At 36.8% G+C, this 19,250-nt stretch overlaps 1 protein-coding gene across 3 annotated transcripts; it reads right to left on the bottom strand.

The window, feature by feature from the left end:
• Positions 1 to 293: 293 nt before the first annotated feature.
• On the bottom strand, positions 294 to 18,837 carry LOC127433006 (protein mono-ADP-ribosyltransferase PARP14-like). 3 transcript variants are annotated; one of them, XM_051684588.1, is made up of 17 exons: positions 18,592 to 18,833; positions 18,302 to 18,420; positions 17,942 to 17,972; positions 17,533 to 17,736; positions 15,358 to 15,585; positions 11,425 to 13,892; positions 10,745 to 10,981; positions 10,297 to 10,506; positions 10,038 to 10,146; positions 6,604 to 6,753; positions 6,388 to 6,450; positions 6,083 to 6,265; positions 5,703 to 5,909; positions 4,982 to 5,587; positions 4,648 to 4,787; positions 1,170 to 1,344; positions 294 to 1,081 (listed from the first exon to the last, which is right to left on the bottom strand). In XM_051684588.1, the coding sequence occupies exons 1-17, from the start codon at positions 18,770 to 18,772 to the stop codon at positions 801 to 803; spliced, it is 5,592 nt and encodes a 1,863-aa protein (XP_051540548.1). In that variant the 5' UTR covers positions 18,773 to 18,833; the 3' UTR covers positions 294 to 800. The 3 variants fall into 3 exon arrangements, with proteins under 3 accessions (XP_051540548.1, XP_051540547.1, XP_051540549.1); XM_051684587.1 differs by having other exon boundaries at positions 4,648 to 4,790; positions 18,592 to 18,832; XM_051684589.1 differs by lacking the exons at positions 294 to 1,081; positions 4,648 to 4,787 and having other exon boundaries at positions 1,206 to 1,344; positions 18,592 to 18,837.
• Positions 18,838 to 19,250: the final 413 nt, after the last annotated feature.

Genomic DNA, 19,250 nt, shown 5'->3' with positions numbered 1-19,250 from the left:
CATGTAGCCTAAAAGTCTCTTGTTGTAGTTTTGTGCCTGACAAAGTGTGCCACCCATTTTTAAAAGTTTTCATAGTTCACATTATGGGTGTAACAGTCTTAGTGGTTTATGTGTTGATTTATTTTTCATTTATTATTTTGTAAGTTTGCAATACAGTAGCTCTTATTTCACTTGCTCTAGTGCAGTTTATGCAGTGGCAAATATCTGACTTGCTGGAGAATGTCTGTGCAGCACAGGTTAGTTGCAACATTGGGGAAAGTGAAAAATCAATAAGAAGAATTGTAAAGTCATAGTCAGATAAGAATATTTATTACCGTAAACCTGTATTCAGATAGGGTTTAGTGACAATAGTCACATTAATAATGAAAGAAAAATGACACAAGGGTATTTCAGACACTGCAATCAATTAAAATGTACAAATTCTTGTTTTTATAACCTCTAGTAATTATGGGATGCCAATACAGTATAGCCATAGAAAATGTCAATGAAATATTTCAATCAATGTAATAAAGAAACTAAAAACAGAGCATTACTGTTTATACAAATGCGAGGGAAGAGAACAATTTATGCAAACAATGGGCTAAGGACTGAGATTTTCCTCAGGATTATATTTCAGCACAGACTCAGAGATTCCTTTTGTGCTCTCTCAGTTTTTTGTCATGTATGAGGAAGATACCCCAGCCTTCATTGTTATGATTATTTCCTAATAATTCCTTCTAGTATATATTACACCTGTGTGTTCAGCTTCATCTAAACAGTGTAATAAAACAGTACCAAATCATTCACTGAACTCTAAATCCTTACTGGAAAGTGATTAAGAATTCTGGGTAAGCCTGTACATCATTGAAGATTACAAACATAGATGGGTTGTTTTGGTTATCAGTCACACTGTTATAGAGATCAACACCGTTTGAGCTCTTCGCAGGGGGAATGACAAGGCCTTGTTTTCCTTGAGTGAAGTCCCCGACAAGCACCCTGGCGAGGTACATGCATCTGTGTCCTTTGGCATCAGGTTTAGGGTAGCCTTGGGCTGAGTAACTTGGATCAACAGCAAAATATGAACCCTTCCCATACATAGCTCCTAAACCAGAACAAGAGCAGTTGACAGTTAATTCAAATGACAAATGAATACAATTGCAAAAAAAAGTACACTGAATTCTGGCTGGTACCATGCATGCCAGCGTAGCTGCGATTGAAGCCATGATGGTTGATTTGATCTGTCTTATCAGGGTCAGTGCTGTGGAAGAGATGCTTCTCGTTGTTTTTGTGCTGGTTTTTATCTTCCAGTTCTTCCTTTTTGATCATGTAGTTCTTCCAGAGGGTGCTGTTTTGGACTCTTTCAATCTGTGCATGAAACACACAAGTATGCAGAATAACTATTCAGCTTAAACAAACATCACTATTACACTGAGGTACTACATTTAGTACAAAATACAGCAACACTAGAAAGAACTGATCGGAACCTTTTAAATCTGATATATTTACATCTATTATGTGAGTTTAGGTCAAACATACTGTATATTTAACCTTAATTTGCACAGTTAAATATATATACTGTATATAATATGGTAGAGACTATGGCAAGTTGCAATATAAGGAAGTTGTCACAAGGGCTATATCTTAGTAACTGTAAGGTTTTGAGTCAAAAACTCCCTCAGCACAAGAGTATTTTTCATAAATGTCATGTCATGGCAAGTTGTCTCATGTATCTTAAATGGTATAAAAGACTGTAATTTTTTAAGTACAGTATTCGTTTACCAAAACAATGGTTTAATATTTTTGGTTTCATTTTTGTTTCAGTTTAATTTTAGCTTAAAAGTCTATAATAAGCCTCGTACACACATGCAGCGACTTTCTCGCTTGATGTCGCTAGTCTCTGTACTATGAAGTCGCTATTGGGCGTTCCTACTGCTGTCGCTCTAATGTTATTAGTGGACACGCATCTGGCCATATCTTTAAAAATTGTGATCACAGATAAGATATATTGCCTGTAAAACCAAGATATAATTTTAATTTGACAAGGAATTTGTGTTCTTGTCAATAAAAAATTACATTCTGCTGTGGAGAGTGCTGTTACATAAACTACAGCAGTGCCCAATGCATTTAATCATTAACCAGATTAGCGATCTATCAATGTACAAAATCTACAATTCAAACCCACCCAGACTGCCAATAATTTCTAAAACGTCTTTCTAATTTGACAAATAATCACTTATTTTATCCTTAAAAATTTACATTCTGCAGGGGAGAGTGTTTTAATATGAACTGCAGCAGTGTATACTGCATCATCAACAAGATGAACGAACTACTGATGTATGAATTAAACTCACTCAAACTGCCGACATTTTCCTTTCCACGCATAATTTTTGTTATATCCATGTATATGGTCAGGGCCGACCCATCCTACAGGCAATACAGGCAGCTGCCTAGGGCCCCGATGTGCCTGGGGGGCCCCGCGAACACGAGCAAAGTAAATAAAATTCAGAAAAATTCATGACTTTTATTTTGAAATTCTCCACAGTTCAATTGTTTCTAAAGCACACACTCAAAGTTGCGATCAACATACAATTTAACATTTAACATACAATTCACAATGACGGTGAAAATTAAAAACAACATATTAAGTATAAAATGAGCTCTGAATAATCACAAAAAGACAAATAACTGAAAGTTACAACAAATAAAATAACAGCAGTTTATCTAAAATCTGCAAGAAGTAAAGCTAAGCAGTACACACTAATCTGCATAATTTATTCATAATGCAAAGCATTACTGGGAACTGGAGCGCGGCTTCTTATAACAGTATTATTAGACACAGATTGCACCTTGCTGAATAATGCTCATGTCTGACAGAAACACAAGAAATAAGTAATGAAAAATATTGCTTTGGGCTATTTGAGTCTTTGAGACTTATTTAATGTAAAGGATAACAGATACAGTGCTTGACAAATCATTAGGGCTTTTCACGTTTTCTCAAGAATAATCTGCTGGGGAAGGAATTCAGACACTGTGGATATAAACACGCAAAATACATGATGTGTTTATTCTTTACATTTGTTTACAAATATATATTTCGAGGTGTTGTTTTTATAGGCCCTATTTAAAATATGTAATTGTTTTAACTTTTATTTACTTCTGCACACATTCTGGCAAACTTTTTGTTTTCATTTATTTTGTTGCTCTAAGTAAACTTAAAATATTTATGTGGGCTGAAATTGTCAGCAGTGTCCTAAACAATTAAAACTACCTAAAACTATTTAAAACAGCATTTTCTTATTTTATGTAACTTTAATTAGTAACACTAACAGTTGTAAAAGTTAACATTAGTTAATACAATATGAACTAACATGAACAAACAATAAACAATTGTATTTTTATAAATTGACATTAGCCACGATTAATAAATGCTGATAAACTGTATTATACATTGTTAATGATACCTAATGCAAACCTTATTGTACAATGTTACCCAGTAATTATCAGACTTGCAGTTTCCATGACCTCATATTAATTGAGACACTGGTTTATTTGTACTTCTAGAAAAAGGCTGAAAGGTGATCAAAATAAGGTGAAAAAATGGTGACTTGTCACAGCACCTAAAATACACATATTCACTTATGCATGCATGTTAACCTAACATCTTCATGTTGGGAAAAAAAGCTATCGGATACCTTATTTGTCATCTACCAAGCTATACAGTATAGTGCTTCCTTGTTAGTGCTTTTTATTAAAAAAAACTGCTCATCACGTTTTCAGTGGTTCTATGGATGTTTTAAAGTTATGAGCAATTTTCATGATTTCGCCTAGGGCCCCACAAACCGGCCCTGTATATGGTTACAGACAACTCGTATAGAATGGTGGAATTGCTCCCAGAAACTTTCATTTCTCCTCTGTCTTGCCTGCACTCGACTACATTACCACAAAGGAAATGGGTGACGTGAGCTCCAGTGAACACCGTCTTCACTCCTATTGGCTGTCGCTCCCAAATGTCGCTCTACATTTGCATAATGTTCAACTTTAAAAGTTTTCATCTTTGTTGTGTCGCTCGCCATGCCCACATACAGTATAGTTGCCAGAGGTCGCTGTCACTCGTGTCACTCGTGTCACCGGAAGTCGCCAGCTCTCATTGAAAACGAATGGGATCATGTCGCTTTGTCGCTGGAAGTCACTGCATGTGTGTACGGGGCTATAGGCAGTTTAAAGACTGATTGATTCCATTATGACACCTTATAGTGTAACAACATGCCCCGCTATTATCAAAAAAGTTCCATTTGTGTTTAATGAACTGTATCTTTTTCCCTGGGTAATGGTGGTGGAAATGTTCAAAGTTTTTTTTTTTTTTTTTTGTCAAGACTTTGAAAGAACAGTTCACATACAATGAAAGTAAATGGTGACATTCGTTCCACTGAAGAAAGAAATACAGGTTTCCGAACACAGGAAGGTGAGTAAATGACAGAATTTGCCTTTTTGGGTAGACTACCCTATAAGGTATGTGCCCTCAGAAAAACTGACTGTCAAAAATAAACCTACCCTGAAAAATGTTCACAGGGGAAAAAGTTGTGACAACTTGCCCCAGTCTCCCTGTATATACTATTATGTATTTAACCTTAGAGGATTACATATTAATTTCCATTTAGCCAATCTTACTGTAATGATGTTAAAGGTCAGTCCAGTTCTCTTGAACGCTTTCTCCACATCTGCATATTCCTGTGATCTTGCTGCGAGTTGTACCACAACAACTGACTGTCCTTTCATATCATCCCAATGTGAAGGCAAAGTGGTTTGAGCTACTGAAGCAGGCAAAAAAAAAAAAAGAAGAAAAACCCCAAATTTGAGTAACTAATCTTTGCACATGAAGACCTTATAATCAGTGTCTAAACAGACAGAGAAGTTTCACCTTCACCTTCAGCATTGCTACACATAGCTAACAGCTAACTTTAATTCCAGCTTTACCTATTTTTATTAAAAAAAAATAACTTACCTTCCAGATCTACTCGCTTTAGTTTGAACTTCGTTCTCTGCCCTATGGCAACTTGCTGAAAAATATCGACATAAAATTCATCATTATCAATCTTGATCTTCACTGAAGGTTGTTTGTTCTGATAGGCCATTTCCAGATCAAAATTGGTGAGCATATCAAAGGATTTGAGGCTGTGCCCACCATCCATATATTTCCACTCAACCACGCTGCTGAGCATAAATGCATCACGTCTTCGTTTTTCATTCCTTTCCACTTTACGGATCATGTCCCAAATACGACTCTCTGCAATGTGTACGTCTCTTGTCAGTCCCTCCAATGTAATGACTGAGTGTTGGCCTTTCTTCTCAAGTTTGAAACTAACTGTGAGCTCCCTCTGCATGGCGTTCAGCATTTCTACATCCTCTTTGGTGAAATGAGCAATGGCTGGATCACAGATGGGAATGTTCATTTGCTCCTTTATTATCAAGGTGTTGATCATTTCTCTGGCATTTCTTAAGTCTTCTGCTGTCTCCCCACATAGTTGGAACACAACTGGCTCAATTTCCTTGCTCACTATCACAAACTCTTCATTTGTGGGATTTTCAGAACTGTACCCAAGGAAGAAGTCTTATGTATGTCCAGGTACATGTTTGATGGAAAGAAACATAAAGGGATCAATCATATTAAACTCACTAACAAGAATGGATCAAATTGAAATATATATATATTTTTATTTACTGACCTTTAATCTTGCCTAACATGCTTTTCTCTTCCTCCACTTTCTCACCGGATCTTCTGAGCATGCTTTGATGGAAGTCAGCTACCATGTTCATCTGGAATATAAGGAACTTCACAAACTTCACATGCACCGCTTTCTTTTTCTTCACAAAGTCAACAAATGCATCAACCATTGCGTCTGCAACATCAGCTGGATTTGCACCACCTTGACCTAAAGGGTTAGAGGTATATTTCAGTAGATGCAGGGATGTAAATGTAAAACTGGTAATACACACATAATGTAAGCAAAAAGAAGAGTTTGATAGAAGTAAATAATCACTGTTACTGCAACTGTGTAGAAAAATGAAATCACACACAGAATGTTAGGAATGTTGCCATTGTTACCTGTGCCAAGAGCTGGGAATGCAACAGAGGTAAATTTGTGTGCCTCACACAATTTAAGAACAGACAAAACACCATTCTTTATGTCAGCTGGACTATTACGCCCAATAATATGGATGATGTTTCCACATGGGAGCTGCCCAGCTGAGGTTACAATCTCTTTTTGCTGACTGTTTGATGAGCTCACTATGGAAAACAAATATAACAATAGCTTCTCAACAGCATGGTTCATTAGATCTATAGCAATGCATAAAGTGTTTAATTCAAATTTTTATCAAAATAAATAGTAAATCTGAAGCAATACAAACCAATCTGTAAACATTCCTGTTCCACTTGTAATCCAGCAGCACCTAAAATGGCCTTGGAAACTCCTGGATTACAAAGGGAAATAAAATGTTACATTATATTGTACATCTTACTAGCAACATTATTATATTGTCTTTGAATTTAAATAAGACATTTCAATTATAAATTAAACCAACATTCATCAAAATCAGTAATACTATGTTTGAAGTTGGATTTACCTGCTTTCAGAGAAAATGTATGATTTGAAGAGTTGACAATGGCATCAGTTTTTTCTTTAGTTATGTCTCCTGATGAAACCTCTAGGATCACTTGACCCACATGCAATGTGTGAACTCCGAGAGAGGGAGTGGAGACTTTGCCAAGCATTTCTAATGATAAGAAGAAAAAAACAATACAGAAATGTATGGAATATCTATATATTTTTATTCTGTCACTAACCTTATTATATAACTATCCTGTGACATTAGATTTATTGAATTAAATATTGGGTTCCACACTGAAAAATTGTATTTCATACTATGAGTGCAAATGATTAACTCATCCTAGTTTGTCACATATGTTAGAACTTCTCCTAGTGACCACTTGGGGCAGCAGTGTATGTTTTGTTAGGATTGTTTTATTTTGAAACCAACTCAAGTATCCTGTTTATTTCTTCTTTGGTCCCTGATCCACCCATTTGTTTTTTATCTGTGCATGCTTAACCTATTAGTTATTATCTCTCTGCACAGGATGTCTGATGTAAATTCTTGAATGTCCAATATGAATTTCTAAACCCCATTTAACTTTTGTAAATAAAAAATAGGGCAAACTCAGTAATCATTTCAGCTTAAATTTCTGTGACTACTCAATGAATCACTCGATGAAAAGATTTATTCTGAAAAAAATATTTTAAAAAATGTCTTCAAATGAATGCTTTTATTTTCAAATTTACAGTATCTCCTGTGAACATAACATATCAAAATTACAATAACAAAATATGAACCATTACTTCAAGGTCAGTGACCTGCCATGTTAATTTTAGACAAAGATGGTGCGCGGATGCCAGAATTTTTTGTACTAACTTGAACAGAACAGTTTCAGGGACCCTCTTTTCAATATTTTTCTTAGAAATTTGGCCCCTCAAATGCCTGTATCACCCATATACAAAAAACATATAAAAGGAATGGTTCACCCAATCTCCTTTTGTGCTGGTAGAAATTTACTGTCATTTACCCACCCTCATGTTGTTCCAAAACCATATGACTTTCTTTCTTCCATCCAACACAACAGAAGATTTAAGGCAGAATGTTAGCCACAGTTACCATTAGGGGTAGGCGATATACCAGTATACATGGTAAACCGGTAGAAATTTGCAACCAGTATACATTTTGGAATATCGTCTGTATCACGGTAATGCAAAATCGCCACCACGTGACAAGAAATATGCACCTCATTCTATTCAAGTCACATGTATGCGGTACACTGTCAGAGAAGTGGAGGATGAGGCAGAGCGGCTTCTGTTGAGACTTGAGAGAACTGAAGAAACAGGGTTTTTCAGATAGGCTACTGACAAGTGAAAATTTGGGCCGCCGAAGCAAATTCAGTTACATTCATCTCACGTTCTAATTAAACAAGCTTCTCATCTGACACATGCAGCTGTGTTTTACGTGATTGTCACGCATGCTATATCTGAAGCATGAAAGTGCGCCGAGTCCAGGCTTCACCGTTTGTGCCCCACAGACAGGAGATCTAAAAGCGGGATAACGCTACTCAATCTGGTTTCTCTCTATCGTGGCACAAAGTTCAAAACTTGCGTGACCCGTTTGAATTCTACCAAAGTCTTTCTAGCAATTCAGTCCACTGTCGGCCATCTTTGGAACGCTCTCGGAAGGCTATTTCCAGTCATGCCAGTGCAGCATCTATCTACTTGATTGGGGAACACCGAAATCTCAAAAACGGTTGGTCAAGATTACGATCAAAGAACATACTTCAAATCAGAAAATAAATTTGATAATATTGGAATAACAAATCGTGCTTCTTCACCTCATATTATGCTAAATCACGCAATTTCCCAGCTTATATAGCTAATGCGCGTGCGCGTTAGCGAGTTGACTGACCTGTAGTTTAACCCCATTGTTTATTCGCAGATTTAAAAAATGGCATACCTAGCCTAAATAGTAATTTACTAGGTTTCTTAAAAGCGTACATTTTTTTGATGAGCAAAATTAACACGTCAACACGGTGAAAGACTGGACTTGATTAACCTGAGCCGACAATCCCGCATTTGAGAAAGTCTGCTCAGTGGAAAAATACCTTACAAGCACGCGAGTGAGAGAGGGAAGAAGCATGAGCAGCCTGAGGTGAAATGAAACTTTGTAACTGCTCCAAATATCCTCTTTTTTTAATTTTTTTTTTTATGTGTAACATTAATATGACAGTAATTTAAGAGCAGACTTTGTAAAAATATAAAGCCAAACGTAAATCTGTAAAAATGTTCAACAGTTTAATGGGAAAATATATTAACCGACTAGCAATTCCAGTGTTGACTAGCAGCATCAGAACCCTTTAGTCGACTACCCTCGCACATTCCTAATATATACAGTATATTTACTTAAGGATTATTTCCTTTGTTGCATTGCTTTCAAAAGATGTTTACAATAAAAATAATAATACTAGTCAACATCAAACTGAAATGTGGCATAATGTGAAATTTATCATTACAGTAAGGTTGATTTAGAACTAAATTTAGTTGTTTTTGTTTTGTTCTGTTTCACTCTGACTATGTTTGTCATGTTCCAAATAAAGAAATTATATAAGTGGAAGTCGTTTTCATTTATAAAGTACTTAATTAAATGACTATTATTATTATTATTATTATTATTATTATTATTACAATTACTATGAATATTCAAAAATAGGCATTACAATATGGTTATTTAATATATCAACCAATTTTATTGACTAAACAAATTACTATATCGTGATATATATCGCTGTCATGATGTAAAATGATTCATATCGTGATATAAGATTTAGGTCATATCGCCCACCCCAAGCCACCATTCACTTTCATCACATCTTTTTTCCATACAATGAAAGTGAATGGTGGATGACTGAGGCTAACATTGCCTAACATCTCCTTCTGTGTTCCACATCATCAACATATGTTGGATCAACATAAGGGTGGGTACATAACAATAATTTTCATTTTTGGGTAAACTCTTCAGTCAAAGGTGCTGTAAGCGATTTTTTCATGGAAAAGTATGCAAAAATGTTCCTACTCCCTTCAAAATATTCATTAAACAAGTGTCAAGAGATATCTCACCGGTCTCTGTGACAGCTGTAGACTTTGTAAACAGCAAACAAAAATGTGCCCGTGGACCGCAGACATTGATGCTTTTCACCTGTCAATCATTTTGCTCCTTCTCATAGTGTTTATCATTAAGGCTATGATTCATAATATTTATCAGTTAAGGGCGATATTGTGCCACTGTCGAATTTGACAGCAACAGGAACAAACAATGCTGCTTTTTTGCTCAGTTTTGGTCTCAACATTATGTTTGGAGGGTGGGGTTTTGGAATGAGGGGGCATGTTCAGTCAGGTGAAAGCTTCAGAACACTAAGGATTAAACTGTTTTTTAAGTGTGAAGGACGTCAGATAAGAAAGTTTTACCAGAGGTCTGTGCAGTCTTGACAAACGAATTTGCTTTAGGCAAGTTCAGTTGATTTCCCCCTTTTGTGATGGGACCCTGAATCCCATGTCTAAAGATGTTGGTAAAGCACTGTAAGATAAAGCACAAAATGGCATTAACATGACATTAACAAGCTGTAGTTTAAACAATTACAATTTGGTCATACAGTGTACGAAATGATAAAAATGTGGTTTAGTGATTCTTTGGCTATGAATAGTTTCCCATCATGTAAACACTCACCTCAGCACTTTCCTTGTCAGAAGGGTGCACAATCACAGTTACCTCACGAAGGTTTTGAGGGGTAAATTGCTGGAATTCACTCAGCATGATCTTGGCCACTAGATCCTTAGGAAAGCCAAGGTTCCCAGTACCAATAGCTGGGAGGGAGATTGAAGCCATCCCCTGAGCGTCTGATTTTCCCAGGCAATCTCTAATTATCTGAATTAGTACCTTTCATCATTTAAAGAAAAACATCTGTTATACTCCTTTAAGAAGTATTGTCAAAGTAAACAAGTAAAGCCTACACAAGTCAATCTGCAATATCAATTTAACAATTCCAAATCAGCCAATTACACTGCAATGCTATTTCTAAAACTGTTAAGACTTAAAAACAAAAATTAGTAAAACAAATTAGTAAATTTTATTAGTAAAAAAATATTACTAGGCTAAAATTTTTATTCTCTCTAACCTCATCTTCTGAGCGATGTCCACCATTCCAAAAAGGGCAAATCACATGGAAGACCTTTGTACATTTTAGGTTATAACCATTTGTGATGACTGTGTCTCCATAATGTGGATTGTCTAAGCGAGCAGCTCTAGTGACTTCTGACTGAAGCTGATGACCAGCAGTCTGAAGGATTGATCTGGAAACAGCACCTTTCCTAAGGTCCAAGTCTTCTGATATAGTGTTTACAATTATATCAGCCTGCAGGTGAAGCAATGGAGGCACTTCTAAATGTCCATAAATAAACAGATCATAAAAACATGTCCTCATTAAAATGTCTTAATCAACTTAAATTGAGAATGTGCGTAAGTGCATACATGTATTGGGTATATCCAGAATGTTGTTTGATTACCACCAAACAAAAGAAAATGTAAATTTGGGCTTACTTAAGTTCTTGTACTGCCAAGTACATTAATAAAAGCAGTAGTTCTTCAATAATGTACTCAATTAAAATAAGAAATATAATGTCAGTTTACATCTTGATTTTTGGTGGGGATTAGTAGCAATTTAATGAAATTAGATTACGTAAATATAACTTATTTTAAATCACTTTAAGTCATCTTGGGGCCGTTGGAAATCTGTTGAGGCCCCGTGGTTGAGAAATATAAGTAATCTAGTTCATCAGTAATCTGGGATTCACTTACACAAGCATCCTGAATGTTCCCTTTCCTCAAGGTGATTTTTAGTCCCTCTTGTGTTGTTTTGGTCTCGAAAACACCTTCAAAGTTCTCTGATCTAGCAGGAGAAAATGAGCCTGTGGTTTCTCCTCTACCATGTGTTTGTCTTTCAAAGTCTCTATTACCATGTTCATTTTTTGGTTCATAATTGTGACTTCTAAAGTCTTGGTTTCTATGTCCATGATCACCACGACCACGACCACGGCCACGACCGCGATAGGCTTGACCTCTGTGTCCATGGTTGCTTTTCCAATGAGGTTTAGATGAGGGATGATGAGGGAAAGTCATTTTAGGGCTAAAAGCAGCAAACTCCTTTCTGACAGCATGAGCCATGGCTTTCACAGTGCTGTCATTGTTGTCAACCAAATTAATCTCAGTTAGGCTGCTCCTTGATCCACTGCGGTTCTGATCATCGATGTAGTCATGCACCTCCTTAGCGATTGTCTCAGTGCAAAGTTCGAGAGGACAGCCAAATATCCCTGAGCTGATTGTAGGAACCGCAATGGAGGAGCAATTTTTGCCTGAAGCCATGTTCAAACTTTCCCTCACAGCATGTCTTAGGCATTTCACTGCAGTAGGTCTGTCTGAATTGCTGAAGCGGGGTCCAACAGCATGGACCACATATTTACAAGGAAGTTGACCAGCCTCAGTGATGACGGCATCTCCAGCTCTTAGACGTCCATTTACTTTAGTGTACCGATCACAACATTGCTGCAGATGTGGTCCAGCAGCTTTGAGAAGTGCTAAAGCAACCCCACCAGTGTGCTGCAGATCTTCATTAGCAGCATTGACTACAGCATCAACATTTAACTTGCAAATGTCTGCCTTTCTGACTGTAACAGTTACACCCCCTGGCATCCGAACCTCACAAGACAGCTGCCCAAAATCTTCAGAACTACCTTCGTAAAATTCATCCTCCTCATCCTCTATCATGTGATCTTCCTGGAGCACCACCACAAATCCCTTTTCCTTCAAAAACATTGAAAGCATAAATCTGCCTTGCTCCATGAAGTACTTCTTTGCCCCTGCCTTCTTAATGATCAATGTGTCAGTGTAGAGAGCATCTGCCATCTTTATGAAGAAGGTCATAGCTGGCTGGACAAATGCACGTTCTCCAGATAGTTTGATCCAAGGTCTCTTTGAATCAAAATTTACTTTCACCTCATCAGATTTAAATAAACTCTTCCAGTCCTGTGATTTTTTGTCTTTTATGAATTCAACCACTGCGTGTGATTTGACACGAACTACATCTTCAATTCTACTGCGATTCTCAATGAAATCTCCTAAGTTTAAACTGACCTCTCTTACTGGTTCTCTGAATCCAGACACTATTACTTTGTCTCTCTGTGCTGAAAAGTTTATTAAAACAGTTCTCTTTTTGGAAGTGTTGTATGAATTTTGCAGTGTTTTATTGAGATCCTGCCACTGTGGCAATGCAAGGACACCCTGATCTTTTACAGTGAGGATGCTGAATGTGAGAACCATCCCCAGCTTCTTCTCTGCATCAGCAAGTGCTCTTTCTGTGCTCCCAAACAAAAGAATATCTCCATTAAAGACTGTGTAGACAGCACTTATTCCATGAGATATAAACAAATCTCTGGACATCTCATCACAATCCACTGATCTCAAGAATTCCAGGATTGAACGGTCCATCCTTAAATGCTTCTGTTTAATTTTTAATTTCTTCTCAAGGATATCATTCTTGAAGGTGAGAATTTCCGTTTTAAGACCTGATAAAACCAATTTGTTCAGGTCTTTTTTGTAGTCAATGTGCAGTTGTGGAGAAACCGTAGAAGCACCTTGCATGCCATCATGCACGAGCAGAAAGTACATGGTAGGGGACATATCCATGTCTTCTGTAACACTTTTCCTCTCTCTCTCCATCTGAGTTGTTGCTCTTTCTAACATTTTCTTCATGATGGGTTTCAGGCCAATTACATCATTGGCCACACCTGCCAGTGATACGATTCCTTTAGAGCTATCCATATCTATAAATACCATATCTGTCACTACTTCCTTAATTTCACCCTCCAATTTGGTCCACAAGGTGTTCAGTACTGGCCACTCAAATGCTGTGTAGTTGGACATCAATTCATTGAAGGCATCTGAGGCATTCTTACTCCAGCCATCAATGTGTCTTCTGGTTACACCTTTCTGTTTCAGCAATGCTGGATCAGGACTGAGAAGAACATCAGGTTTGTCCATGTTTATTTGGCTGAAATGTGAGCTCATCTGGTCTCTGATAGAGGAAATCAGCCCTTTCTTTAGAAGGAACTTCCTGATTGCAGGATGTACACTGACTGTGATGGGATCAGGCAGCTTCCATGTTGGCCTGTTGCTACCATATAATGCTGTACCCAGTGATTTAAAATACGGATATATCTTGACTGGAACACTGCAGATGGTATGCTCCATCTTCAACACTTTATCCTTGGCTGAAAAAGAATGAAAGCTGCAGGTCAAATGAAAATGCACTGTTTCAAATTTTTTTCAATTCAATTTTATTTATATAGCACAATTTAAAAACAACAACAGTTGACCAATGTGCTGTACGTGTCTGCAAAAACTTTTTAAATACAATAAAACCCACAATAAAACATAATAATATATACCTAAAAGACAAAAAATAATAACAACAGACAACATCACAAGTTGTAGGCTAAAGAGAAAAGATGCGTTTTTAACTTAGATTTAAAAATACGTAGTGTTGGAGCAGTTCTGGTAGAAGTCAGTAAGCTTTTCCAAAGTTTAGGTGCGGCTATTGCGAACGCTCAATCACCCCTAGATTTTAGCTTCGACTGAGGAACAGTTAATAAACTCTGGTTGGCGGACCTAAGAGCTCTTCCTGGACGGTGTTCACACAAAAGGTCGGAGAGGTAGGCAGGGGCTCAGCAATTTAAGGATTTATATACGAGCAAGAGCACTTTAAAATCAATTCTAGAACGGACAGGAAGCCAATGTAAAGACACTAAAACAGGATTGTTCACGTTTACAGACACCCGTTAAAAGCTGCATTTTGAACCATCTGTAATCTAGATATGGTAGAATTGTTTATTCCCAAATATAGGGAATTACAGTAGTCCAGTCTAGAGGTGATAAAAGCATGTATCGCTGTTTCGAAGTGCTTGATGGACAAAAAGGACTTCACTTTAGCAAGTACTCTTAGTTGATAAAAACTGGATTTTACAACTGAGTTAATTTGCTTGTCAAATTTAAGGGCACTATCAAAAAAGACCCCCAAATTTTTCACACAAGTTTTAACTGAAGATGATAAGACACAAGTTTTAGGGGCTTCTGAAGAGCCAAATACAATGATCTCAGTTTTACTTTCATTTAAATTTAAGAAACTTAAAGACATCCAGGCCTTAACATCAGACAGACAGGCAACGAGAGAGTCTAAGCCATTTTTATGCTTCAGGGGCAGATAAATTTGTGTATCTCCCGCATAGCAGTGATAATTCAAGCCATGTTTTTTAAAAATTTAACCTAAGGGAAAAATATAAAGAGAAATGGGGGCCAAAATAGAGCCTTGGGGACCCCACAATTCAGGGGAGCTACACTCGAGTGGAATTTTCCCATGTTTACAGTAAAAGTTCTATTTTTCAGATATGATTGGAACCAACTAAGGGCAGTTCCTCTAATGCCCACTACATGATGTTGTGGAGAGGAGGTAAAGAAATGGTGTGACCACTAAAAAATGGATCAAAATAGTTGTCTCTTTAAAGTAGAATGGTCTGCAGGTATTATGAAAATTAACAGACACTTGCTATATAAAAAGATGCCTCCTATGAGAATCAATAGGCATCATACTATATGAGATATAAGAGAACATGCCTCTTGAATTCCATGTCAGCCCATAAATAAATAAAAAGGACTAGCAACAAATGAACTTAAATTTACCTTCTTCCTTCTTGAAGGTCATAATGGCTGCTTTCTCCGATGGAACTGTGATAATGTCTTCTACTGGACCACCCCATTTTTGAAAATACAGTTCCAGCAACATCTCATTGGCCTCAGCTGGAAGATCCTCCACCCTCACACATGTGCTTCTCTCCAGTGCACGGGCCCTCAGATTATACTGCTGGAAATTTCGATGTGTCCTGCTCTTCTCAAGGAACTTTCCTGCAGCTGTTAATGTAGCAGTCACGTTTAAAAAACTATTCAACTATAGCTATAACAAGATGTACAACTATACATAAGAAAAGTATTAAAGGGGTTTTAAGGGATGGCTCACCCAAAATTGAAAATTCTCTCATCATGTAATCACCCTCATGCCATCAGATGTGTATCACTTTCTTTCATCTGCTGAATACAAATGAAGATTTTAAGAAGAAAATTTCAGCTTTGTAGGTCATTTCAATGCAAGTGAATGTTGGCCAGACCTTTGAAGCTCCAAAGAGCAGATAAAGGCAACATTAAAGTAATCCATACAACTCCAGTGGTTTAATACATGTTTTCTGAAGTCCAGCCGGTTTTGGGTGAGAACAGACCAAAATATAACTTGTTTTTCACTGTAAGTCTTGCCACTGCAATCTCTAGGCATGATCATGATACCAAGCTTGATTAAACTTCCTAGTGCTTGATGCATGGGCAGAGTGATAGATGGCACTATAGGAAGTGTAATCAAGCTTAAAATCATGATTGCCAAGGAGACTGCTGTCAAGATTTATAATGAAAAAGAAGTTACATTTTGGTCTGTTCTCACTCAAAACCAATTGGATTGCTTCAGATGACTTTGATTCTTATGGGTTACTTTGATGTTGCCTTTATCTGCTTTTTAGACCTTCAAAGTTCTGGCCACCATTAACTTGCATTGTATGGACCTACGGTGCTGAAATATTGTTCTAAAAATCTTTGTTTGTGTTCTGCAGATGAAAGAAAGTCGAACACATCTGGGATGGCATGAGTGTGGTTAAATTATAAGATAATTTCTTTTTTGGGTGAACTAACTCTTTTATCATCAAAAAAAATAAAAAATAAAAAAATAATAGTTCAATGCGCCAAGCTTTAAAAATAGTAAAGCTTTCATCTTAAATACAGCTCATTCTGAAATCTGTGACATTGTGACATCACAAGGAATAATACCACCTGACTGCCTACATTTACACATCACTGATTCTCATTCTGTGTTCAACAACTTGGCCCACTCAGTTTTGGTGAAGAAATATGAAGGACATAAGATATTATTTGTAAAGACCTGAAAACGAAGATGATTTTATTGTAGCTGGAATTTAACTTATGAAAAAAAAATATGTGGAAAATCTCCAAATGTTATGCTGTTTCTGGCAAACAGTGATAGAAACATGGTATTTGTGGCAACTGTTCAAAAGTAAATCCCTTAAGCAAGCATTTTTACTCATTTCACAAAAAAAGGGCATTGACAGAGAAGTTGTAAAAGTACAGTAACAAAACAGTACAACCTGTTTGATTCTAAAGGGTCAGAGACAGGGTGCAAATGGTCATATAAAGCTAAATTAAGATTAAGCTAAATAAGGTTTTTGGTTTTGCGTGGAATCTGTATACCACATGGGGGGAAATAAAATTCTTTAAAAAATGTGATATGACCCCTTTAAATGTGCACTCAGTAACATTTTACTTGTGTCATCTTGGACTTACAGTGACACCTAGTGGTGTGGATGCAGCATAATTTAAAATCAGTAGTTTTCAGTTACAGATGCCATTGTAGAAATTCACTATTCACAATCAACCATGATTAATTTAATCCAAGAGTGAAAGTGTCCAATAACAAGACGAGTTAATCAAGTAGTGTTCAGCTGGTCATGTGATTCTAAAATGGCAGCCCCCATGAGGGTGCCCCTGCCCCACACAGAATAAGACTTCTTGTATAAGGTTACTGATATGACTATACTCGTAATCTCATGTGAGTGGTCATGATTTTTTACATATGTTCTAAAATTACAATTAATTTCTTTAGGAGTGAAACTTTTTTAATGGGGAAAAAAATTACTGAGTGCACCTTTAAAGTGAAGCTTTCCATTCCAAATAGGGTTGTGTAAAGAATGTAAACTACACTCTTTTTTATAATAGTAAAACACATGTCACAAAACAACTTACCACTGTGATTATTAAAGATCACAACTGTTTTGTTTAATTCTGGTATTAACTCCATGCGGAAGTCATTCTCTGAAAGATTACTGACATTCTCCACCAAAAGAGCCAAAATATATTTTTTAGCATCATCAGGAACATTCTCCAGTACTACAGCACTTGACTCTTGAGGGTCCTTCACATCCAACTCAGTTTGAGGGGCACTTTGATCTTAGGGCAAAATAAAAGTGACATGCATATTTATCCAAAGGCATACACATATATGATAGTACATAATAAATAGCCAAATAAGTGAAATTGATAATAGCGAGAAGTATGTGTGAAAGTACATCGCAATAACATGATAACCAAACCAATAAAAGATCATATGGATCTACACAAGCAGCCAGAGTACGAAGTCCAAATAATTTCTTACTTGGTTTCTGATATCCGCATGCCTGCTCCTTCTGAAATACAAACAAGTAATTATGTAAATGCTGAACCCAATCAAACAAGTAGAGTGTGTCATTTGGACTCCCCTCCACCATTTTCAGTGTTAAAAAAACAAGAATCCTAGTGTCCTAGAGAAACTCTACAATGTAAAGACTCAAATTGTATTGCTTGTAAACCATATAGGCTTTATTATTTTTATGATACTGTTCGTACAGTAAATGTTAATGACTGAAACAGTCTACATATAGCAGATGAGAAGGGATTTGATTTGTGGAGCCTGGCCTATAGATTGTGCTAGTATTGTAAGAAAACACCCACCATGATGGGCAAGTCTAAAACTCACCGGTTGTCCAGTGTTGTCTGGCTGTTCCTCAACATCTCCAGGTTTGCTCACTTTCAACTTGACTTCACATTTTTCAATGGTAATCATGTGATCCGCCTTGGAAAGAACACCGTCTCGGGCTTAAACATAACAATCATACTTTAGAGAAATACATCACCGTGTCGCACTTTTTACATTTAAGCTTCCGATACGCAAACCTTACGTGCTCTAACTGCTTCATTAAACAACTAAATATAAAAAAATCAGCCATTTTAAAAACATTCTATAATTGTTTCGTGTTTAGCACGTACTGTCAGATGATTTGAACTGAACCGTAGCGGTGCCACTTTTCTCATCGTATTGCACAGCGCAGTCGCCTCCATTAGATTTCTTCTTACTTTGAAAGTAAATCTGAAGTTTATTTTTTACACTTTTTGCGTGTTCAGTTCGCCAGTCTCCCTCTACGATGATCGGATAAGGATAATCTTCCATCGTGAACTGTCTTCACAATGAGGAAATGACTGGCAAATATGTGTGTATATTGTTGAATCACTCCCCTCCAGTTTATTTTCGCTTTCGTTTCTCTGATAACTAGCGTGAAACTGGAATAGTGGCCTGTTGTCTACAGCGAGATTAGGGATGGGAGTGAGAATGTTCATAAAAGATACCTTTGGCCCTAGAAAACTAATGGGAAAGAATGCGAACAGTTTCTCATAAAACCGACCAGCTACGTATTATTTTTCTTTTACGAATGACTCTTACAAACCCAAAACATCCATTGGGTTTTAAGTCGGGCAAAGTGACCGCAGTGAGTTTTTAGGTAGCTGTCACGTGACGGCATAGCTTAAATTTCGTTCGGTGTCATGTGATAGCTTATATTATATATATATATATTTAACATTTAACCCCAACTGTCCAGATTTTAATTGTAGAGTTTGAAAATTATTTGCAATCTTTAAGGCTGTTAAAT

This window comes from Myxocyprinus asiaticus, chromosome 42 (assembly GCF_019703515.2).
Source record: "Myxocyprinus asiaticus isolate MX2 ecotype Aquarium Trade chromosome 42, UBuf_Myxa_2, whole genome shotgun sequence".
In the NCBI taxonomy this organism is placed as follows: Eukaryota; Metazoa; Chordata; class Actinopteri; order Cypriniformes; family Catostomidae; genus Myxocyprinus; species Myxocyprinus asiaticus.
Note: the sequence above shows the minus strand (reverse complement) of the source record. Positions and strands in the feature narration are given on the sequence as shown.